Below are 24,827 nucleotides of genomic sequence, written 5' to 3'. Positions count from 1 at the left end.
CGCCTGCGCGCTCCGGCCGGTGCCTCGCGGGCTGGAGGGTCCCGCGGGTGGGCGTCCCAGGGGGAGCGGTTTGGGTACTGTGACCCCCGGGGGACGCTTTTGTGGTCTGGTCGCTTGTAACTCCTATGTGGTGGAATGCGCTCTGGAACTGAAATTCTGTTTCCAATCCTGGATTTTCATGGCAAACGGAGTTGCCTGCTTCTCCCTCCTACCTGAGTCTCAGAGAGTTCCCTTTCATAAAAATCCCAGGACTCTGACACTCTGGTGTCCTTTCTCCTCGGGAGAGTCTGCAGCCCACTACAACCTGCCTCTGGCTCAATAGGTCTCAAAGTTTTCAGGACTGAAAACTGGTCCAAGGTTGTCTGTTTCTGTCTTTAACACTGTTCTGTAGTCTGACGTGACACTGTCATTAAGCAAATGAACGCAACGATTGGCTTTTTCTCTGTCGGCATGGGTCTTCTCTGAAAATGTTTGTAGCTCTGTCCATTTTTTCAGCATAAGCACTTTGCCGCACTGATTATTCATACTCCTTGCTCCTCTTCGGAAAGCTCCTCAGCAGCCGTTCTCTGTTGCTTAGCCAGAAGTTGCTGAGGTTCCTCTGTAGACAACTCCTCCGAGTGTCCCTCGCCCAGTTCCTCAGCATCACCACTGTCTACCTGCGAGCCTGTGGACCGCGCTGTAGGGACAGTGTCATCAACCACGAGGTCGAAAGAATGCTCAGGCTTCTCTACACAGCCCTCAAAGTCTCTCTCCTGTATAATTTGAGGCCACATTTTCTTCCAGGGAAATCTCAGTGTCCTCAGAAAGACGTTGGCCCAGGATTTCTCAATTAATCCTACACAAGAAAGGATGTTATGATGTTCCTTCCAGAGCTTCTTAGGGGTTGAATCTGTATCGGAGACCATCTGGAAGCACTTCAGGAACAGTTCCTTGGTGTATAGCTCCTTAAAGTTAACTGTAACCGGCTGGTCCATTGGCTGCAGTAGAGGAGTTGCATTAGGTGGGAGGAAGTCACCTGAGAGCCATGGAAACTCTTCAGCCAATTCTTCCAAATCTCGTGGGTGAGCAGGGGCACTGTCCATGATGAGGAGAGCCTTGAGTGGTAAACCTTTGTCCTCTAGATATTTCTTAAGAGTAGGACCGAAAGCCTCCTGGATCCACTCAAGAAAAAGTACTCTTGTTACCCAGGCTTTTTAGATTTCTACATGGCCCCCTAGCCTGTACTTCTTTGTGTCGGGGGGTAAAGATTTAATGCTTTAATTGAAAGGGTGCCGGGGATTTATTTCAGTGGCACCACCACCTGCCTTGCAAGTACAAGGTCCCGAGTTTGATCCCTGATACAAAAAGGAAGAAAGAAGAAAAGGGTGATGGATATGAACAACTAACAGCAATACAAACCTAAAGCTAAAAAGAAATCCTAGCCTATGATTCTTGACTGTATACTTTCTGAACACTCTACAGGCCTCGGGGTGATAACCAAGAGAGGCTGCATCCTGAGGTCACCACTCGCATTGGCACATGGCAATAAGGTCAGCCTATCCTTCATAGGGTTGTGGCCTGGCATCTTCTCTTCCTGGGTAACATATGCTGTCCTGGGCATTTTCTTCCAGGAAAGGCCAGTTTCATCAGAGTTGAAAACTTAATGAGAGCAAGAGCCATTTCTCTGTCATCAGTTGAAAGTGGTGTATGTAATTTTCAGCAGCCCTTTTATCAGCACCGGCTGCTTCACCATGCCTAGTTATGCTATGAACCCCAGTTCTCACTTAGAATTGTGAAACCACCCTTATTGGCGTGAAATGTTTCACCATTATCCACTTGTTGATGGATTGTCCTTTAGCAGGTCTGCATTTATAGCCCTCGCTTTTTTCATAAATTATGGACTCAGGCTGTAACCTGCCATCTACCTTTCGTTTATCTACATTAATCATAGCCTTTCTACCTCGTCTGATGCTGTTGATCGTGACTTACTAATTCGAGTGACACCTGTGGCAGCCTTAGCTTCCTTACACAAATCTTTTCTCTGTAAGATTGTCGAGATGGTGGATTTCAACACTGCACATATTAGCGCGATCAGTCACATGAATGCCACTCTCGTATTTCTCCACAATGTCCTTCTTCTTTTCGATTGCAGGTGCTTCCTTTATCTTCCTTTCCTTGCTCAGCTTCTTTTCTAGACATTTGGGGGCCATTTTGATAGCAGGAATTGTAGGGATTATATAAAGCACTGACCAAAACCACATCCACAAACACACATGTCTGGGCTCCGAGTGGCCTTTACACATGCTTACACACACTTTTCTGGCATTGCAAGTCTTTGCTTACAACTGAACAAGTGGCCGGCATTTGGGTTTTAACCCAAGACTTTGGTCATATATTAGCACCGAAATTCTGAGTCGGAGATTTAGCACAGAGGTTCTACTGCCTGCCTTGCAAGCACAAGGATCTGAGTTCGATCCCCGGTACCAAAATAAAATAAAACAAAATTCTGGTTGTAACCCCAATTGTTCATATGTGAGGCTGGTTATGACTCAAGGCCCCGCTGCACATAAATAAATAGCACCAGGTGGTGGTGCTCATCACCTGAAACCCCTGCTACTCTGGAGGCTGAGACAGGAGGATCACAAGTTCAAGGAGACTCTGGGCAGTTTGGCATGATCGAATTTGAAGACCTAAAAGGGGCTGAGGACGTAGCTTTGTGATAAAGTGCTTGCCTAGGATTCACAAGGCCCTGGGTTCAATCTCCAGTACTGGATAAAAAAACAAAGCAAAACACATCTAGTCGGGCATGGCGGCGCACACCTGTCATCCCAGCACTCGGGAGGCTGAGGCAGGAGGATCGCTGTGAGTTCGAGACCAGCCTGGGCTACACAGTGAGTTCCAGGTCGGTCTCAACTACATAGTGAGACCCTGTCTCAAAAAACCAAACAGCAAACAAGCAAACAAGAAAAATATACAGAAGTGATACTGAGAAAATAAGCAGCAGCCCGACACTTGTGGCAGCACACACCTGTCATCCCAGCACTCGCAAGGCCGAGGAGAATCGCCATGAGTTGAAGGCCAGCCTGAACGATAGCGAGACTGCCTCAAAAATAAAAAGACGGATGGGGTCTCGGAGTGTAAGGTCCACCAACATGAGGTTCATGGGGAGGAAGATAGAACCCCCCCTTTCTCTGTCCTACATACTGGGGACTGAACCCGGGGCCTTCGCACTGAGCTATGCCCCTTAGTGACAATGGGGTCTCGCTCATCGCTAAATTGCCCAGGCTGAGATCAAACTCACAATCCTCCTGCCTCAGCCTCTGAGAGTGCTGGGAAGGCAGGCAGCCACCACCATGATGGCCTTGATATTTTAGCCAGGGCCACCCCCCAAGATGTCCATTGGTTCCCCTCGTCACTTCCTCCAGGTGTGTGTTCAAATGGTCCCTTCCTTAGTAAGAGAGACCCTGACACACACCCCTGTTTCATCGGCACCCCGGCTTCCTCCCCAGTCTTTCTCACCCTGTTCTAACTTTCCCTCTCCTCCCAGCCACACATCATCACTTCCAGATACAGTTAACTCAGTGAGTTCATCTTTCTATCTTCCCTGCCTAGAATGGAAGCTCTGAGAAAACAGGGGTGGCTGTCTTTATTCACTGGTGTATCCTGAACACAAAACCTGCCATATAATAGGGGCTCGGCAAAGGCAAGGGTAAGGGGGAAAAAATGAGAACCAAGACCTGTCCTGTAACGGTAGAAGATCCCAATGATGAATGTAACTGTACTGTACTCCTAAAATGTACCAATAAACTCAATAAGACAGAAAATAGGGGCTCAGCAGGAGAAAGTCTCAGCTTGCTGTTTGTCCATCTTTTTATTTTATTTTATTTTATTGAAACAAGCTCTCACTATGGAGTCCAGGCTGGCCTTGAGCTCACTGTGCAGCCCAGGCTGACCATGAATTCACATTGATCCTCCTGCCTCAGCCTCCCGAGAGCTGGGATTGCAGCTGTGCACCACTAAGCCTAGGTGTTTGTCCATCTGCAACCTCTCCCTAGCAACTTTCTTTTAAAATACAGATTTCTGAGCAAATAAATGAGTATGAGCTTTAAGTCATCTGCTTTGATGACAATGGGAACAGCTCTGCAGTGTAGAGCCATAGGCAGGTGTCTTAGTTCTGTTTTTCTCATTGCTGAGACAAAAGACCTGTCGCCCAAAGGTAAGGGAAAAAGGTTTGTTTTGCTTACAGTTTTTAGAGGTTTCAGTCCGTAATCGGCTGGCTGCTGGCAGTTAGACATCGCAGAGGAGAAACAGTTATGGTGGACAGAAATTAGCAAAGCAACAAGGGCCAACCACAGCCCTCTCTGCCCCTTATATCTTATCCAGGCTGCTCAGGGTGGGTAGCACTCACACCCTTAATCCCAGTGCCCTTGAGCCTTACATTGCTCATGAATCAATCCCAGCATCCCACACTAGGTCTGCCCACCTCTGAAGAAGCCCCACCTAGGACTGTATGAGTCTTTGGGGGGGACAGCGAGATGTGAGCCACATCAGGTGACCTTTCCTGATGCAGAATGTCCCAACAACCTCGTTTGCACACGGACGCCTCCTGAGGAGGTTTTAAAACACGCCGGTGAGCTCTGGGAGGCTGAGGCAGGAGGACAGCAAGTTTGAGGCCAGCCTGTGCAATTTAGGACATACTTTGGTGGTGGCGTCCCCTTGGGTTGGATACCAAGTCCAGCAAAAAAAAAAAAAGAAATAAAGAAAGAGAAAGAAAAAGGAAAGAACGGAAGGGAGAGAGGGAGGGAGAGTAGGAGATTGTTTTACTTTTATTAGCCCAGGGTGGGAGGAGAGCCAGCTCCTTCTTTTCTCTTTGAAGAACCACTACCCTGCAGTTAATGAGGCTTGTGTTACTGTATCTACTTTGGGGACCCATGACTGCTAAGTTCCTCAGCTTGAGACACAATGTTTCCTCTTGTATCCATGTGAGCAGAGGGAGTAGATTCAAAGAAAAAGTTACAGCGACTTGGGGATTTGGCAGAAGGCACAATGCCTCGTGTTCAGTCTACTTTACCTGTATTTTACCTGTTATCCCAATGTCGCAAGCCAGGGGATTGAGACGTAGTGGGGTCATAACTGACACAAGGTCTCACAGCTCCCAAAAAATATTTTGGATGTTTGTGGCTTGGCGTCAGATCTGTAACTGATCCACTGCTACGCTAAGTCTCTATCGCCCTCTGCTGGGACAATTTGTTTGCACCCAAGAAAGGGGCTCTCCCCGCTCCCCCACCCCCTTGATAACCCCGGGAATACTTGCTCTACCACTGAGCCGTATCCCCTGCTCTTTTTATTTGTTTATTTATTTACTTATTTATTTATTTTTATTTTGAGACAGGGCCTCACTAGATTGCCCAGGCAGAACTTGAATTTGTGACCCTCCTGCCTCAGCCTCCCACAGTACTGGGATTACATGAGCGTGCCTCTGCACCCGGCGGGATGTAACACATCTTCCCTTCCGTTTCACCTCCTAGGTGATTCAGCCCTTCAGGATATCTTTTGGAATCCTCTTTTTGGCCTCTAGTGTGTTCTGTCTCTCTTAGCTTTCAGTGCCAGTCACAAACACATACAAACCACCCACCATCACGGTGCAGCCCAAGCTGGAGCAGCAGACCCAGGGGCGGCCAGTTGAGACCCAACTCCGATGAACTGCAGGGTGGAGCAGACCTTCAATGTCATACTGAGAAGTTTGGCCCTTGCCCCACAGCAATGGGAAGCCATGAATGGTTTTGGAGCAGACCAAAATATATAAAAGCTAAATGTGTACTGAGAAAAGTCCGAACAGTGAACATGTGCAATTTCTTCTCTCCTAACACCATTTCTTTTCTCTGATTTGGGGACTTCCTGCCCAGGGCCAGTGTGAACCCTTAAGTCATCTCTAAATGATTTTTTCTTTCAGTAATTGGGATTCAACCCAGGGCCAGCACTCAGGAGGCTGAAACAGGAGGATCCCAAGTTCAAGACCGGCCCGGGCAATTTAACAATTTAGTTAAATTGTCTCCAAATAAAACATGTGAAGGCTGACGAAGTTGCTCAGCACTCTCTGGGTCTGAGCTCCAAGACTCAGCTCCCTCCTCCTACCACAGCAAAAAACAAACCAACAGACAACTATCAAAGCGGGTCACAACCTGAGCTTGTCTTTTGCATGTTTAAAGGAGGGTGAATCCACCTGAAGTACAGTTGACTGTTCACCATATTGAAAGGTAGAATCCACTTAGAACTTTCGCAGTGTTGAGAGCAACCCGACCCCTGGGAGAAGTGTGTTCCCCTCCGAGCCCCTCCTGCACCATCTGTGGGTTTCCCTTTTCTGTGCATTTCATATAAACCACATCAAACAAGGAGTGTCCTTTGGTGTCACCAATTGGTAGGGAATTTTGGGGTGATATCACACCAGCACCCCACAAGCCAGCAGAGAAAGAGAAGAAATGGAAACGAGACAGAGCCACATGTTCTCTACCTCCCCATCCCAGGAAGCAAGCTTGCTTGCCTCTTTGCTTGCTTTTTCAGTGCTGGGGATTGAACCCAGGGCCTTTATGCTGAGCTACATTTCCAGCCTCTACTATTTTTAATTTTGAGACAGGATCTTGCTAAAGTGCCCAGGCTGGGCTGGAACTTGTGACCTCCTGCCTCCACCTCCTAAATTTCTGTGGCTCCCCAGGAAGTTTTTGAGCAACTATTTTGCCAAGACATCAAGACACACAGTATTTCTCAGATTATTTCACAATCACGCAGAAACGCGTGCACACACACACACACACACACACACACACACACAAAACCCAAGAACATCAGTCTCTGAAAAACCACCTGAAAGACCCCAAAGCAGGGACCCGAAGCCCGTGTCAATCCCGATGACAATTCAATGCGCTATAAGGAAGCACCAGGCAGAGGGATCTAGCTAGGTTCAAGCCCCGGCTCTGGCCTTGGGCAGCTCACTTCCCTCTCTGAGTCACACCTACAGTATGACATGGTTCTCCCCCTTTTTTTTTTTTTTTTTTTTTTGGTTTTTTGAGACAAGGGTCTCGCTATGTAGTTGAGACTGACCTGGAACTCACTATGTAGCCCGGGCTGGTCTTGAACACACAGCGATCCTCCTGCCTCAGCCTTCCGAGTGCTGGGATTACAGCCATGCACCACCAGGTTCAGCTTTCTCCTTGAAATCATGCACTGCAAGGCCTCTACCCGGGGACTCACCTTTGACAGCATCAGCAGCACTGTGAATACCAAACTCATCCTGGACCCCCACTCACATTAAGGCCCATGCCTGTCACTCCAGCATCTGAGGAGGCTGAGACAGGAGGATCACCACAAGTTCAAGGTCAGCCTAACAAGAACCCGTCTCAAAAAAAAAGAAAAAAGTGAATGAATGAATGAATGGACCGATGATTTAATGGATAGGTAAATCAACTCTTTCAGTATATGTCCTGCCAAAGCCAGTGCACCGATAGGTAAATCAAAAGGTACATGGACAGATGCATAGATTAATCAGGTATGGGTGCGTAGATAATTGTATAAATAAATGGATGGCTGGATTCAAGTATAAATGGATGGATGGATGTTTGGCAGACTCTATAGAAAACACTTCACACACATTAAGTTCCTTTATTCATAGAGAGATGCCACGGGGAAGGAATACTATTTATAAACAAGGCACCAAGCTCCGGAAGTAGGGGAGATCACGTCCCAGTGCAGGTCTGTGTGGCTCCACGCCCTGGCCCTTAACCCCACGCATTCCACCACTGCTCCAGATGGATGCGGACCCCTCTGGGTCCCCAGGGACCACATGGCCCAGCCTGTCCCCCACTGTCTTCAGATGTCCACCGGCCATGACTCCCTCGGTCGAGTCCAGGGCACCTAGGGCCTGTGAGGTCTCTGCGTGCCTGTGTGGGTGTAGGGTGAGGGACCCGATGTCACATCTGTTCTCTTTGACCCTCATCACGGCCAAAGCAGCATCTAACGCACGCTGCTAAGGCATTCAGCCCACCCTGCCCCTGGGGACCCAGGCCCAGCGTCTGATGTGACAGTGGGTGGCCAGGGGGAAGGTGTGGGCGCAGAGGAGGAAGTGAAGGACAGGAAGGTGGTGGAGGGGGGCCGTGTCAGGGGCATCGACTGCCACTTGGAGCCCTAGGACATTGCCCAGCTGCTTCCGGGCAGAAGAGGGCAGGACGTAGCAGGGGCCAGGGGAAGGAGAGAAGGACCCAGAGTGTCCCCCCAGGGCGGAGCTGGCGCGGGCCTCCATCCTCGACTCCCAGGAGAATCCACAAGCAGGTGATGGGCCAGGGGCCGGCCGGCCTCAGCAGCTCTTGTCATCAGCCTGGATTTCGACGTAGGGCAGCCCCACGGGCCAAGAGTCCCGAGGCCAGTAGCGGACTTTGAGGGCCTGGCCTGGCATCTCATACTTGGCGTCCATCAAGGCCAAGGCGACCATGCCGTAAGGGAAGGTGATGCTCATGAGCACGTGCCTGTGGGGCGCAGGGGGAGGGTGGTGAGGGTGCAGGATGCCCCCCGGCTCTCCCCCAGCCTCTCCTGACCCGCGTGGATCTCAGCCACCCGAAGGGGCCTCAGGCCCAGGCCTCCAACTCCACCCTTTCCCCCTGCCAAGACTCAGTATCTAGATCTGCCGCTTTGGCTCCCTACCCCATCCCAGGCTCCTGCTCCAAGCTCCGGCCCCTGAGCTCCTCTGATTCCGGGGTTCCAGGGCTGGGGCTGGGGCTTACCAGATGCTGTGCAGGTAGAAGAAATGAATTCGCTGCCAGAAGCTGCAGAAGAGGTGGTCGCTGATCCAGCTGGCCAGGGCAGTGGCCCACAGAACCACCGACATCTGGATCATGTGCCGGAGCTGTTTGTTGCAGGTCCTGGGAGGGCACCAGGGACATGGGGCGGCTCAGACAGCAGTACCCGAAGGCGCTCCCGGGAATCTCCCTCCATCCGAGGTCGGGAGGACGGGAGGGGCAGGGCTTAAAGGTATCCGTGAGTTGGCCCTTTGGATCGTTTGGACCTGAAGTGTCCCCAAAACCCTGTGTTAGAGGCTATGCTGGGGGGAGGCAGTGGAACCTTTAAGAGGCCAGCCTGGTGAGCAGTCACTGCGCATTGAAGACCCTGATTGTTCACCTCTTTCCTTTTCACTTGCTGGGCATAGAGAGACAGGTAATGCCTTCCCGCCCCCCTGTGCCAACACAGATGCAAAGAGGTAGGACCATCCCAATTATGGATTGAGACCTCTAAAGCTGTCATCCGCCTTATACCTCACCCTTCTTTTGGAGGGGAAGGGTCTTGCTATGTTCCCCACCCTGGCTTGATCTCCGAGCCTCAAGCCATCCTCTCCCCTCAGCCTCCTGAGTAGCTGAGATCACGGGTGAATGCCGCCATGCCCAGCTTACCTTTCCTCTTTAGAAGTGGATCGACCTTAAGTCTTCATTACAGTAGCAGAAATCTGACTAACACAGTACCTGGTTTGTGCTTATAGCTAACACTTGCTAAGTATTTACAGGCCACTAAGTGGAGACATCAGCTCTGGTTAATGGTTACCAGTTGGATTTGACGATGAGTTTCCAGTTGGCTCGACCAGTGGTTTCTACCGGGATGGGCCATTAGTTTCCAGTTGGGTTGGCCAATGGTTACCAGTTGGGCTGGCCAGTGGTGTCTAATTGTCTTGGTCATTGGTTTCTAGTTCTCTTGACCAATGCTTACCAGTTGTCTTGGCCATTTGTTTCCAGTTGGATCAGCAGTGTTTTCCAGTTTGTTTGACCCCTATGGGACCCCAGCGGGAAATCAGAAGGTTGGAAGAGGGTACTTTTACGGGGCTTGTATCGGTCACCTTTCAGTTGCTGTGCCAAAATATGCTGACATACCCCACTTAGAGGGGAAAAGGTTTATTTTGCCTGAGGGAGTCAGAGGTTTCAGTCCACACTTGGCCGGCTCCAAGGCAGAAGCATCCTGGCAGGAGGGCCTGGCCGAGGAAAAGCTGCTCACCCCATGGCCAGCAGGAAGCAGAGTTTAAAAGACCCAGAGAGGAAGGAGGGGCAGAGACGAGAAAAGGAGGCTGGGAGTCACGGCTCAGTGACCTACTTCCTCCAACAGGCTCCGCCCCTCACAGCACACTCAGGTAGGAACTCAATGGACTCAGCCTTCGGTGAAGTTAGTGCCAGTGATCTAATCACTTTCCAAAAGCCCCACTTCTGAACGCATGAGCTTTCTGGGGACATCTTTTTGTTTTTCTTCAAACCCTAGCAGGGCCATCCTCTCTGCTGATAGGTATGTTTTTAAGGGTTTTATCATGAAAAGGACCCGCTCAGCAGTGAAACAGACATAGGTTCGAATCCTGACCCTGTCAGTCATGCACGGTGACTTGGGAAGAGACGTCCCTTCCAGGAGCCTGCAGTCAAGGGGACTCAGTTCTTGGAACATGAGAGGTACAGGGAGGTTCTTGAACTGGGGGATAGGCGGCCCCTCCCATGAGCATTTAGCCTTAATTGGGGTTTTTTCGTTTTTGGGGTTTTTTTTTGTTTTGTTTTGGTTTGGTTTGGTTTTTTGAGACAGGGTCTCACTATGTAGCTGAGACTGACCTGGAACTCACTGCGTAGCCCAGGCTGGTCTCGAACTCACAGCGATCCTCCTGCCTCAGCCTCCCGAGTGCTGGGATGACAGGCGTGCTCCACCATGCCCACCTCTATGTTGTTATGTTTTAACAGCACTGGGGATAAACCCAGAGCCTTCACACTGAACTCCATCCCTAGCCCTTCTTGTTTTTTATTTTGAGACAGGGTTTCTCTTGAGTCACTGAGTTGCCCAGGCTGGGGTCAAACTTGCAGTCCTCCTGCCTCAGCCTCCCAGAGTGCTGGGATTGCCGGCCCTGTGCCACTGCACCGACTTCACTCACTTCTTATATTCCAAGCGCACCACGTAGACAATGTGTATGGCGACGCTGTTGAGGGCGTACGCATTGACCGTGGGCCTCACGAAGGACAGGAAGGTGACGAGCACGGAGCCGCTGAGGATCATGCAGGCGAACTGAAACCTAAGCACATGCGCTCGGCTGTGGGTCGGGGAGGTCGGGGGTGGGGACTCTGTGGTCACCTTGGGGCCAGTGTGGGTGAGAAAGGGTCCTGGGCTTTCTCGGTAGGGTCCCGTGAGGTACGAGGAGCCCAGGCGAACACGGGAGCGGAGGGATAACGTGGAGAGGACCTCGGGGGGCCCGGGGCAGTGAGCAGAAGCTCTAGGGGCCAGGTGAGGTCAGGTAAGGGGTTCAAGGGAAGCCAGGTGGGCTCAGAGGAGGGATCCCCAAACGCAGCTGCATCTCGGGGGCCCCCATGGGCCTGGAGAGGCAGGAGTGCCAGGGTGGTGGGGGAGAGGGGCTCCGCGAGGCCAGCTGGGTCAGGAGAGATCCCTGGGGTCCGCAGGGGACGGGAACCTCGGGGGCGCCGCCTCACCTGCTGCCCCTGACGAAGGCGGGGAAGTTAGAGGGTGCAGTAGATGTAGCGGGTGCGCCTCTCGATGTAGGACTGCAACAGGAACGCCATGAGAGGCCCGAAGATCAAGAAGGTGATGTTGCTGAACTGCAGGGGAGACAGACACCCGGGGGCTCTTGCACTTGTCACCCGGGCCGGCGGGGGACGCCGCCTCTCGCCCCAAACCTAGCCGTCGTAGCAATGCGTTGGGCAAGGGTGCAGTAGATGTAGCGGGTGCGCCTCTCGATGTAGGACTGCAACAGGAACGCCATGAGAGGCCCGAAGATCAAGAAGGTGATGTTGCTGAACTGCAGGGGAGACAGACACCCGGGGGCTCTTGCACTTGTCACCCGGGCCGGCGGGGGACGCCGCCTCTCGCCCCAAACCTAGCCGTCGTAGCAATGCGTTGGGCATCAATCAACCCCTCGGATACCATTATTCTACGGGTTCATTGACTCACTCAGAGGGCAAAGACAGACAGACCGCTGGCCTTCTCTCTAGGGCCCGCCTTTCCTCGTTGGGAGGAAGCGCTTTGTATCCATTAGTTCCAAAACCGTCCACTGAACCAATGCAGATTGAAAACGTTCTGAACGTAGCCCGACAGATAAATGGATCAACTAGATCATAAAGAAGGATAAGCTTTGTTTTGTTTTGTTTTTAAGGCAGGGTCTCACTCTGTAAATCGGGCTGGCCTTAAATTCACTATGTGGCCCAGGCTGGCCTCAAACTCAAGGTGACCCCCCTGCCTCAGCCTCCTGAGTGCTGGGATTATAGGTATTCGCCACCAGGCCCGGCCATGAAGAATAAAGGTGAGTTATTTTCAGGTTAGGTGAAGGAACCACTGAGCTCAAAAAAAAAAAAAAAAAAAAAAAAAAAAAAAAAAAAAAAAAAACCAAGTCCCCCAAATGTAAAGACCTGATTCAAAAATGGCCATCCGAAATGAACAGACATTTCTCAGACAAAGAAATAAAAGCAGCCAATAAACATATGAAAAAATGTTCCACATCCCTGGTCATTCGAGAGATGCAGATGAAAACAACACTGAGATTCCACCTCACCCCAGAAAGAATGGCTATCAAGAAATCAACCAATATTAAATGTTGTTGGGGTTGTGGGGAGAAAGGAACCCTGCTCCATTATTGGTGGGAGTGCAGACTGGTGCAACCACTGTGGAAATCAATTCCCACGCCAGGGAAACTGCGGTATTTAAACACATGTGTCCAATTTATTTCACTTAAGAGTACGGTCTCCAGGTCCATCCATTTAGCTAGAAATGTCCGAGGCTCACCCTTCTTTACGGCAGAGTAGTACTCCAGTGTATAGAAAAAACACATCTTCTCTATCCATTCATCAGTTGACAGGCGTTCGTGCTGTTTCCAAGATGTAGCGTTTGCAAACTGCCTCTATATACATAGGTGAGCATATACCGCTGTGGTAGGATGCTTTGAACTCTCTTGGGAAGAAGGGGAATAGCTGGGTGGAATGGAACCTCTAACTTTTGTGAGAAATCCCCACATCCAGCCAGGTCAGTTCTTTCTTATTGTTGTTTTTCCTTTGTTCTTTTGGTACCAGGGATTGAACTCAGGACCTTGTGCTTGCGAGGCAGGCAGAGGCATCACTGAGCTAAATCCCCAGCCCTTTTGATTATTATGGGGGCGGGCACTGGGGATTGAGCTCCAGACCTTGCACTTGTGAGGGAGGCAGCGGCACCACTGAGCTAAATCCCCACCCTCAGGGCAGTGCCTAAGGAGCCATTTCTGGCTTGCTTTCTAGGGGTCTTTCTCCTTCCAGCAGGCTGAAATGCAGACAGGTGGTGGAGAGTTGGCCTTTGCTTTGTACACAAGGGAAGATGATTCAATACCCTAATGATTCACTTTTAACAAAAACAGCAGGAAGCAAAAGTGAGGTTGTGTGACGTCTCGGGTTAGATCATAAAAGGGACTGCTGCTTCCACCTGATCCCCTCTCTCTCTCTCTCTCTCTCTCTCTCAATGGGGATGGAACCCAGGGGTCACCTCCTACAGCACTGCACCCCCAGCTACTCCCCCCCTGCCCTCTTCTTTTACATTTTGGGACAAGAGATCACAAACTTGCTCAGGATGGCCTTGGACTTTTGATCCTCTTGCCTGAGTCTCCCAGCTACCTGGGATTACAGTCATGTGCCGACATGCCCAGCCCACATGATTTTATTACTCTCAGAACATGAGATTTTGCAGTCCTGAGCCACCAAGATGGCAGCCTGGCTGTACTTAAGTCGATTGTTGTGGAGAAACTACATCTCTACGCTAGGGAGAGATGCTGCAGCGAATCTGTTCTGACCTCAGACATTGGACTTTTCTCCAGCTCAGCTGCTGTGCACGAGGAGCAAAACCTCGATGGATTCCAGCCCCAAACCATCCTGCAGCTGGTTCCTAGTAGAGCTCAATGAGCCGCTCCTGCCAAGCCCGCCCTGATTTAGGAGCCATGTAAAATCTATCATTGTTTTCAAGCTACTAACTTTTAGAATGACTTGTTATGCAGCCTTCACAAGCTGAGACTAAAAGTAAATATATTAGAACCCTAAACCTAACCCCTAACCCTAACCCAACAAAACAATAAATAAAAGGAAATATATTATTGTGGGCTGAGATGGCTGGTGAAGGAGGAGGAGAAATAGAGGCCAGAGGACAGGATTGCACCTGCCCAGAACCCCCTGATTACACTGTTGCTGCTTGATAAGGTTATCTGAGAGCTAATTACCTGTCTCCCTATAATTAGATACCTACTGTATTCCAGGTCCTGGGAGAAGTTTATTATCCCCAGAGTTTTGTCTCATCCTCAGAATAACATTATAGGTTCTCAGCTAGGTGTAGCAGCACATGTCTGTAATCCTAGCACTCAGGAGGCTGAGGCAGGAGGGTGACCAGGAGTTCGAGGGAAGACTGAGACAAACAGTGAGTGTTCAAGGCCAACCTGGACTATGTAGCGAGGTCCTGTCTCAGAAAATAAAAGTAGAATGAGCGGCCACTTCATCCAGCTCCATCATTAGCTAGTAAGTGAAGTATCCACGATTTGAAACCAGAGCCCAAAAACTTGCTCTCTTTTTCCTTCCATCCTTCCTTTTTTTTTTTTTTTTTTGTATTGGAGATTGAACCCAGGGTCTTTGCCCCAACTATATACCCAGCCCTTTTTTATTTTTTATTTTGTGACAAAGCCTCACTAAATCACTGAATTGCCCAGACTGAGTTTGAACTTGTGATCCTCCTGCCTCAGCCTCCCGTGTGCTGGGATGACAGGGGTGCACTGCCAAGCTTAACCTTCATATATCCATTTTGTAGGACACTGGGGATAACTTATGCCTCAGGTCTCAGTCCTACCTTCCCTGAAGGCCATGTCCTCCTGTGGCCTGAGCAAAATTTGGGTCTATTCTACAAAAGAGAAATGATGGATCTATAATTTAAAGCATTGGCTCAGTAAATGTAGCTAAGATCTAAAGTAAAAATGGTTTCATGGAGTATGAACATTGTCTTTCTTACATAAAATCTAATCATAAACTTTCAGGGCTGGGGGATTTAGCTCAGTGGTGCTGCTGCCTGCCTCACAAGTGGCAGGACCTGAGTTCAATTCCTGGTACAAAAAAAAAAAATTCAGGGTTGGTGTACAAGTTCTCTGGTGCCAGGAACCCAGGATCCTTCTCTATGATCGCTTTGCCATCTCAAAGCCACTGTCCTCAGCTGTATGGTCCAAGAAATTACCTCATCACATCTGCGTTCCAGCAGAAAGTGGGTAAGAGCGAGGATACATCCTTTCCCTTTAAGAGCATAACCTCGGATGGCTATTGCACTCACACCCCATTGGCTAGCACCTAGTCACATGACTGTGTGTAGCTGCAAGGGAGTCTGGGAAATAACTGTGCTATTATGAAAGAAAGCAGAGAATCAGAGTGGCTTACACTGATTGCTATCCACTGATACTAAACCAAGTCACTGTTTGGTTAAACCAAAAAGGGAGGTTGAAGCAGTCCATCTCCACTCTATGTTCTAACTGCAATATTTTTATAGTTTTATCACCTTGAGTTACTAGGTCATTATCAAACAATTGTCACCTGTTAAAGAATTTCTGTGGTTATCGTAAACAGAATTCTGATCCATCTCATAAGAAACACCCTAATAAAAAAGAAAAACAACAACAACAACAACAAAAAAGATCCCATCAAGAAAGAAAAAGAAAAAAAAAATGACTCCGAGAACTTTTGTGTAGCTGAATTACATCAGTCAAGGTTGATGGTATTAAAATTTGTTTGTTTGGGGGTTTGGGGGGGCTTTGGGGGGTACCAGAGATTGAACTCAGGAACTTACACTTGTGAGGCAGTCAGTGGAACCATGGACCTAAATCCCTGGCCCTGTTTTTTGTTTTGCTTTGTTATGAGGCAGGATCTCACTATGTAGCCCAGGCTGGCCTTGAACTCATGACGATCCTCCTGTCTCGGCCTCCCAAGTGCTGAGACGACAGGTATGCACCACCGTGCCTGACGATGCTATTAAAATTTGAAACCAAGAAAATGTAAAAACATACAACTCCACAAGTATCCCTTGGCCACCAGAGACAGTATCTGTCCACATACTGTAGCGTCTGGAGAAGTCTGCAGCACCCTCCTGGGGAAATTAGAGAAAAGATAGAAAATAGTAACTCCATGTTACTGTGAAAATAACTTGGACTGCAGGAAACGCCCGGGAAGGGCCTCAGAAATTCCAAGGCGCCCTGCACAATACTTTGAGAATCCCAAGTGTAAGAATAACGGAGCAGAAAGATGGAAAGAAAAAACAGTTCTTGAGTTACTGAGTTATTCCAGAACCATCTACTGCTAGACTTCTGTTTTTTAGAATGAAGATGTCTTTTCTGTTTAAGCCATTTTTAGTTGAGTGGTCCCGCAGTCTCTGGGACGCTCTCAACTCCACTCACAGCGCACCTGCAACGCCCAGGAGCCAAGCCAAACTGGCAGACGGCTGATCAGTGCCTTCCCTAGTAACTCTCTTGCCACCCTGATGGGCCCGCAAAAACCCCTGTGGAAGGGCAGGGGCCGTCTTCGCACCCTCTGATCACTCCACTTGCTTTGTCTCTGCACTGGGGTGGAACCCAGGCCCTTCATGTGGAGCCTTTTTCTTTCATTCTCTCTCTCTCTCTCTCTCTCTCTCTCTCTCTCTCTCTCTTTGGTACCAAGGAATCAAACTTAGGACCTCGCACTTGCGAGGCAGGCCGCAGAACCAATGAGCTAAAATCTGGCTGCCTTTTTCTCTTTTGAGATATTGTCTTGCTAATTGCCTAAGCTTGGCTGTGATCCTCTTGCCTCAGCCTCCCCCAGCCTTGCCATGGAGTTGGTAGAGATTCCATACACAGCAAAGTCTGCTGTGGCTTTTGTTTTATTTTGTTTTGATTTGTTTGAGGTAGAATCTTCCTATATATCTCAGGAGAGCCTTGAACTCACTCTGTAGCCCAGGCTGGAATCCAACCTGCAGAGATCCTCCTGCCTCAGCCTCCTGAATGCTGGGATATCTGGCACGCACCACCATGCAGCCCTCCTGGGCTGTTGCTGAAGGAGATCATAGTGGTGGGCAGAGCATCACAAGGAGACTGCAAAAGTCCCCAGCAGGCTCCAGTCCCTGATAACCACAGCCACACCCCCAACAACTGGCTCCTGTCCTTGCCTCCAGGCTCGGCCCCCACAATTCCCAGCACTCACCCCACGCAGCCACTGAGAATCAGTAGATGCAGAAACCTGGGACCTGCCCAAGCCCAGCCTGGCTCTGAGCCATGACACAGGTGACTGGGACTCGCTGGGTCCCAGCCCCAGTAGCTGACTTCACCTCGTCCATCTGTCCATCTGTCCATCTGGCCGTCAGTCTGTGCGTTGAATGGGCTTTCCCTGAAGACCCATTTTGTTGTGCTTGAGGACCTCACAGTGCCTCAAACCACCGTCCCTGCTGTCACAGGCTGAATGCAGGGAGGGCACTGGCGACACTCTCCTGTTTCTAAGAGCTGTGGTAGGGTATTTTCCTTTTTATTTTTTGCCATCCTGGGGGTGGAACCCACAGCCTTCACAGTGAGCTGCATCCTCAGCCCTTTTGATTCTTAGTTTTGAGGCAGGGTCTCACACTAAGTTGCCTGGGCTGCCCTTGGTCCTGTGATCCTCCTGCCTCAGCCTCCCAGAGTGCTGGGATGACAGGCGTGCACCCCCATACCAGGTCTTGTTCATTCATCCCTTGATTTGCCAGTGTCTCCATCCTCTTAGCAGGCCAGGACTTCTCCAGGGACACCTCTGTCCCCTTCCTGTGTTCCTAGCGCCTGTCCCATAACCCACTGGATGCCGGGGTGTAGGAAGCCAGTGAGGGACCCCCGAGTGCTGTGGGGCTCGGCTCTCCTGGCACTAGAAACTCTCACCCGCTGGTATCAGATTGGCCCGGGGGAAGGCCCTCAACTCTCTGAGCCTTTATTTCCCCACCCATCAGAAGCTCTTCTGCCAACCACATGCAGTCACAAATGCCCTTGGGAGGCTGAGGCAGGAGGATCGCAAGTTCGAGCCCAGCCAGGGCAACTTAGGGAGACCCTGACTCCAAATAAAAAGGGCTGGGGATGGAGCTCAGTGCCAAAGCCCTGAGTTCGGAAAGTACCATCTTCATAGGGTTTTTATGAAGAGAGTGTGTGATATGGATTGATGGCTCCAATTTAGTCAGTCTTTTCTTTGTTTGGTTTTTTGAGACAGGGTCTCACTATGTAGTTGAGACTGACCTGGAACTCACTATGTAGCCCAGGCTGGTCTCGAACTCACAGCGATCCTCCTGCCTCAGCCTCCCATGTGCTGGGATTACAGGTTTACACCACGATGCCTTGTACAATTTACTTTTTTAAAGGGTACCATTCAGCAGTTTTTAGGATATGCACAATACTTTATAACCATCACCACTAATTCCAACACCATTTCATCACCACAAAAGGAAGCCACATTAGTCGCCCGTCCTCTTGTCAGCCTGTGGCCACCACAAATCCACTTCCTGTCTCTGGAGTCACCTGTCCTGGGTGTTTCCTGTCTGTGGAGCCCACACTGTGTCCATTTGTGGTCTGTGTCTGGCGTCTCTCACTGAGCACGGGGTCCTCAAGGTCCATCCACACTGTGACTAGTGTCACAGCCTCACTCCTTTTCCTGGCTGCCTAGTATTCCATCCTGTGCATACACCACTGTTGCTTATCCCTTCCTTGTGCCTGGATATTTGGGTGGTTTGGCAGCTGTTTGATGCTCTGCCTGGCCCTGTGGCTTAGTGCCCTGCTGCTGTCCCATACTGTCACAGATGCTCACTGTTTCCTTGCAGAATAGGCAGATGGCAGAATGGTGAGTTCTGCCTAGCACATACCACTGCCTGGCCTCCTGCACCATCGACCTCAGTGTCCCCCATGTGTAGAGCATCAGTGCCCAGAATGGTACCTGGCACATGCCCAGTGCTCTGTGGCTGGGTAAGCCCTAAACTGCAGATCATTTTCCCACCAGTGTGGGCCCCTCCATCCATGCTGTGAGGCCTGCAGGTGGAGACCTCAGCATCCATTTTCCCAAGCAAGAAAAGCGGTCCAGAGAAACCCATCAGGTGGCGGTGCACAAGTGTCATCCCAGCTCTTGGGAGGCTGAGGCAGGAGGATCGCTGGGAGTTCAAAGTCAGCCTGGGCTACAGGGTGAGACCCTGTCTCAAAAAATAAAAACTCAAGGGAAGCTCCAGGGCCGGACCACACTGTGCAGGTCCACATCGGGAGGGGAAGCTGCAGCAGAGGAGGTGGGGGCCCTGAGGCCGCATCCCCACTCCCGCCCCGTGGAAAGCAGGGCCCCTGCAGACCCCAGCGCCCTCAGCCGTCCCTGTTCGTGCACCTGACAGTCTGAGCGGGGAGTTCTCAGGAGAAGATGAGAGGCACAGCCTCTGAAGACTGGGCAGAACCCCAAGAGGAAATTCAGCATCATAGCAGCCTCTGGGGAACCTTGAAAGTTCCCCCACTCCCACACAAAACTCAAAACACAAAACACAAAAGCCATCAGCGGCCTAGCCGGCGCCCGGGCCTATGTGCGCAGCTGGTAACGGGGATGACCCACAGCCCCACCCCGCTCAGGCCGGCCCACCTGCAGCTGACCTCACACCACACCGTGCCGTGCACGGCTCCTCAGGCTGGTACTGCCCGTGTGGCCTCAGGAACACGCTGGTGCTTTCCCTCACCACGCAGTTCCTGTCCCATGGGCAGCCTGGTTCTGGCTTCCGGCCACCAGCTTTTGCCCGACAGCCTTTGCTCTCCTGCTCGAGGCCTTGGCACCTGCCATCCCCTCTGCCCAGTGGTCTTAGAGAACATCTCCTCTGTCCCCACAGACTTGGTGCTCCCAGCCTGGCCCGGAGGAGACTGTCCTGCTTCTGCCTCCCTCTGAGGCTGGAGGAGCACAGTTGGAATTCTGGACCCCCACGGTCCAGGAGCGCAGAGCCTCCCTGTGATCCCAGGATCACCCAACACAGGCTGGTGTACAGCATTTTTGTTGAACGAATCAACCCATCGGTAAACACTCGATAAAAATTTCAGACCCAGCATTGAGAACGTGTCTGATTCTCACCACTTTCCAGCCACAAAAGCATACTTTCTCCTTCTCTAGCTTGACCATCTCCTCCTGTACTTCAAAGAGTTTTAATATATCCTGTTCCTTTCTTCTGTCCTCTTTTCCTGGACTTCTACTTACTATTCCAACTCCTATTCATCTCTCAAAACCCAGCTCCCAGTGCCCTTCTCCACACATCCTCCCAACAGCTGGGTGCTGCCTTTTTTTCTAACCCTGACTATGAAGGGCGAGGCTCTGCCACCCTTAACCCAACTCCCAGTTGCTTTCAAACAGCATTGAGAAAACCACAGTTTCCAGCTGTGAGCTATGATTCATAGATAAACAGGTCATGGTGAAATCAACGTGAACAGATCTTTAGATTTTTTTTCCTGCTACATATTTCACCTTTCATTCATGTCTCTGCAAAAGCAGGCTTGTAAATAGCTGCGTAGTATTTTATTAGGATATAGTCAGCCTCCAGTGAGGTGGCTACAATGTTGTAGTTTCTATTTTATTTGTTCATTTATTTCTTGCAGTGAAAAGTGACTCAGGGATGGCTTTGGATGTGACTCTGGTTGCCTACCGGGATGATTTGTTTGGTAAAAAATTTCTAAAGATATAATGGCTAAGTAGGGGGCTTCATAATTTGTAAATTCATCTCCTGACACAAATCATCAAATTGCTACATGTGAGTGTGCTGCATTCACCAGATAAACTCAGTTGAAATGTTATTTTTTGGGGGGAAGGGATTGTTTGCTTGTTTGTTTGCTGACACGGGGTCTTGATTTACAGTCCAGACCGGCCTTAAACTCACACTGTAGCCCAGGCTGACCTCAAACTTGCTGTGAGCCTCCTGCCTCAGCCTCCAGAGTACTGGAATTACAGGTGTGCATCACCATGTCTAGCTTTTATTTCACTTTTGAAGCAAGGCCTGAATTTGTTGTCCAGACTGGCATTGAACGCCTGGGCCAAGCAACCCTCCTGCCTCAGCCTCTGGAGTAGCACAGGCTATAGGTATGTGCCACCGTGCCACCTTAAGCTCTTTACGTAGTTATTATTTGTAGTGCTGGCAATTCAGTGGAGACCTCGAGCATGCTAGGAAACTGCTTAACACTGAACTGTTGCTGGCCCTTCCTCTCTCTCTCTCTCTCTCTCTCTCTCCTCTCCTCTCTCCATTGCAGTACTATGGACTGAACCCAGGGGCTTTTCGCTGAGCTATACCCCCACCCCCTTTAAAATTTTTATTTAGAGACAGGGTCTCACTCAGTTGCCCGGGCTGGCCTAGAGCTTGTGATCCTCCTGCCTCAGCTTCGCAAGTAGCTGGAATGACAGGTGCACACCACAGTGCCTGGTTCTTGGATTTATTTTTAATTAGCAAATTGAAGTGAAATAAATAGTGTGTTGTTTTCTATTTGACTTTTTGTTTATATACATAACTATACTAGAGGCTGGCCAGTGATGGCCCTCTGCCCAAGTTCAACCCTCTGTCTTCTACTATAAGGCTGGCATGCTAAGAATGTGTAACATTTTCAAGCAGTAATGACAATAATAATAATAATAATACTTGATCTTGCTGGGCGTGGTGGCGCACGCCTGTAATCCCAGGACTCGGGAAGCTGAAGCAGGAGGATCGCAGGGAATTTGAGGCCAGCCTGGGGTACAGAGTGAGGACCTGTCTCAAAAATCCAAACCAGGGCTGGGGATTTAGCTCAATGGTTCTGATATCTGCCTTGCAAGCACAAGGTGCCAAGTTCTATCCCTGGTGCCAAGTTTGACCCCTGGTACCAAAAAAAAATTAAAAAAATAAAAATCCAAACCAAACAAGATCCAAATTCATTTGCACCAGTGAAAGGTGAAGACTGGTTTGTGAAAGGCTGCATCAGTATCTGGAAATGCAGGTCCCGGTGGGGATGATGTAAAATATCTTTCTTAACACAGGTCCTGACAAAGTTAAGCGTGGGACATGAGTGATTTACCCAGATTGCCCCGCCTGCTTCATTTTGCACGGGCTGAGGGAGGGTCCTGGGGACAAGGATTTGAAGGGAGTGTGTGGATGAGGTTAGGGCTGGCCAGCCTGTTCCTGATCACCTTCATCCTGGGGCTCTGGGGACCCCCTGCACTGTCAGAACAGAGGACACCCTGGACACTTCCGGGGGATCCAGAGAGAACCTCGCCCCTCCTAGCCCCTTCCTGGGACCCCGTGGGACCTCTGAGGACCGGAAATGACGTCTCCAGGCAAAAGGAGCACGTTCAAGGGGACCTGAGGGGCCGTGGGGGTCACCCTCACGGCTCTGGGGAGCCACTGAGTCACAAGCCACAGGCTCAGAACAACCCTGGCAGCCTGACAGAGCCCCCCTTCCGTACTGAGAGCTTTCCACTGAGCTGTATTCCACCCCCTTTTCAACCTCATTTCACTTCTTGCTAAGACACTGAATCGCCCAGGCTGCTTTGAAACGAGAGATCCTCTTGCCTCAGCCTCCCGAGCAGCTGGGATCACAGGCGTACACCACGACCTCTGACTTTCTCACCTCCCGGAGTCCCAGAACAAGTGCGTCCTGGACTTGCCAGGTTCAAATCCTGGCTGTAAGTGCCAGGGTGACCTGGGCCAAGCTCCGTGGGCGTTTGTTTCCTCACCTACAAAATGGGACGAACTCTATATCGGCCAAACTCCCTGAGCCCTAGAGAAGAAATGCAACTCTTTAGGTTAAATGCTTAGTACAGCACCTGGCCCACAGCCACCACACGCAATAAAGGCCAGGGTCACTTGACCGTGTTGCCGCCTCCTTCCTGAGCACAGGCTGTATGCAGGGGCTGAGGCTTCTCTCTCTCTCTCTCTCTCTCTCTCTCTTTCTTCATTTGTTTGTTTAGTTGGTTGGTTGGTCTTTTGAGACAGTCTCACTGCGTAATCCAGGCTGGCCTTGAACTTGCTGCAATCCTCCTGCCTCAGAGGCCTTCTGAGTTCAGGGCTCCGTTCTTTTTGTTTTTTATTTGGGACAGGGTCTTGCTAAGTCACTGAGTTTCTCAGGCTGGGCTCACACCTGGGATCCTCCTGCCTCAGCCCCCCAGAGCGCTAGGATGACGGGCTGTCCCACGTTACTATGGTAGTAACACTTTGCTACGTTGCCCTCGGCCCAGGTCAGGGGGAATAAGAGCACCTGCCTCTTTCAGCAGCCAGGGCCCAGCTGTGCGGTTTCTTACAGTTCCTGCATCTTCCACACTTGGGTCCAGTGCTGTTGCTCTGCACGCATGGTGATTTCTGAGCATTCCCAATGCCACGCTGTAGCAGGGGTTGGGGAGGGGAACTGACTAGCTCACTCTCCCCAGAATGGAGGGATTTGCTGGGAGAATGGAATTTTCAGTCTGGAAAACAGGGCAATAAATGGATGCACCCTTTCGTTTTATGTATTTATTTGGCACCAGGGATCCAACTCAGGACCTTGTGCTTGCCAGGCAGGCACAGTGCCACTGAGCTCCATCCCTGGCCCCAGTAGATGCATTGGGAGATGATTTTTTTCTTTTTGACGCGGTTTTGCCATGTAGCCCAGGCTGGCCTCAAACTCAAGGCGATTCTCCTGCCTCAGCCTCCCAAGCGCTAGAACCACAAGTATGTGCCACCATGCCCGGCTAAGACCATATTTTTAAGTGAAATAAATAGGACACATATGTTTAAATGTCGCATTGTTTCTCTCGTGTGAGAGACTGAAAGCGTAAGTAAGGCCCGCCGTGGATGATAGACGTGGGAGGTAGGGAGAAAATGTTCAAACAGGAAGAAAACATGGGAGGAGGTGGGAGAGGGGAAGAAAGGGCAAGGGAAAAAAGAGAGGAGAAGCGAAAACAATGGAAACAAGGTAAAGCAGGAAGGCAAGAGGGGTTTCAGGGTGGGGAGGAGGGTGGGGAAAAAAGAAGAATCGAGATTTTTTTGTGCAGTACTAATTCCCTATGATGAATGTGATCATTTTGATGTCAAAAGTACACCAATACAACTTACACACACACACACACACACACACACACGATTGTTCTGGCCGGGCATAAGGGCACACACCTGTCATCCCAGCACCGTGGAGGCTGAGGCAGGAGAGTCCCAACCCTGAACCAGGATGGATTATACAGACACTTGTGTGCCGTGGCTGGAGATGTGCTCAGTAGCAGAGCACTTACCTGACGTGTAAACCCCTGTGTTCAATCCTCAGTATAATTAAACACATCAAGCGAGCAGGGAGACACTTTCTCAAAGTGGGGGGCTTATCCAAGGAGAGTTGGTCATCCCGGGCTGGGATTCCAACTGGGAAGGAGGCGACAGATCCCCAGGAGGTCTTCTCTGATCCTCCCTCATTGACTCAAAGACCTCCTCAGGGCCTCTTCGGGGCTGCCTGTGCGCCCCTATTACGACACCAACCCCCCAGGTTGTATATCTATGTTCTCTGCCGGGCAGCCCCACCGCCATCCACTGCTGTGTATCCAAAACCTGTCACAGCGCTTGGCCCGGATAGAGGAGAATGAATGAACGCCATCCAACAGTCCTGGGGCGGCCCGAGAGTGAGCCGCGCTACGGTCAGCAGAACCGACCCAGCAAGATTCCCCGGTCAGGAAGAGGAAAGAGGAGCCGGGTTTTGAACCCGCGGCGGGAGCCGGCTGCGGTCCCTCCCCCGCGGCGCTCACCGTGTTGTAGAACTCGGCCACCAGCGGCGAGTGTTGGAAGTTGCTCTCGCACCAGTCCACCTCGGAGCTCTGGTAAGCCAAGATGCTCTTCAT

The 24,827-nt window shown here is 50.5% G+C and overlaps 2 protein-coding genes across 2 annotated transcripts in view; both read right to left on the bottom strand.

Moving 5' to 3' along the window:
• Mllt1 (MLLT1 super elongation complex subunit) overlaps window positions 1–7,969 on the bottom strand; it is a 63,145-nt gene extending 55,176 nt beyond the window's left edge. The window contains exons 1-3 of the mRNA XM_010635068.1: window positions 7,794–7,969; window positions 5,615–5,682; window positions 528–676 (exon numbers count right to left, since the gene is read on the bottom strand). Of these exons, the coding sequence (XP_010633370.1) occupies window positions 528–676; window positions 5,615–5,682; window positions 7,794–7,969 (393 nt within the window). The remainder of the gene's footprint in view (window positions 1–527; window positions 677–5,614; window positions 5,683–7,793) is intronic.
• A 357-nt stretch (window positions 7,970–8,326) lies between these two features.
• Acer1 (alkaline ceramidase 1) lies at window positions 8,327–24,827 on the bottom strand. The gene is made up of 6 exons (XM_010635067.1): window positions 24,735–24,827; window positions 11,631–11,788; window positions 11,463–11,534; window positions 10,913–11,050; window positions 8,751–8,888; window positions 8,327–8,495 (listed from the first exon to the last, which is right to left on the bottom strand). Exons 1-6 carry the CDS (start codon window positions 24,825–24,827, stop codon window positions 8,327–8,329), a joined length of 768 nt encoding a protein of 255 aa, XP_010633369.1.

This window comes from Fukomys damarensis, unplaced genomic scaffold (assembly GCF_012274545.1).
Source record: "Fukomys damarensis isolate Sample0158 unplaced genomic scaffold, DMR_v1.0_HiC HiC_scaffold_37, whole genome shotgun sequence".
NCBI lineage: Eukaryota > Metazoa > Chordata > Mammalia > Rodentia > Bathyergidae > Fukomys > Fukomys damarensis.
This window is presented reverse-complemented; position numbering and strand designations above follow the sequence as displayed.

Coding starts and splice junctions, on each gene's coding strand:
- Acer1 (XM_010635067.1), bottom strand. CDS start 24,827: ATGAAGAGCATCTTGGCTTACCAGAGCTCCGAGGTGGACTGGTGCGAG. Junction 11,789..24,734: donor TGGCCGAGTTCTACAACACG/GTGAGCGCCGCG, acceptor TCTCCCCTGCAG/TTCAGCAACATCACCTTCTT. Junction 8,496..8,750: donor TTCTACCTGCACAGCATCTG/GTAAGCCCCAGC, acceptor TGCGCCCCACAG/GCACGTGCTCATGAGCATCA.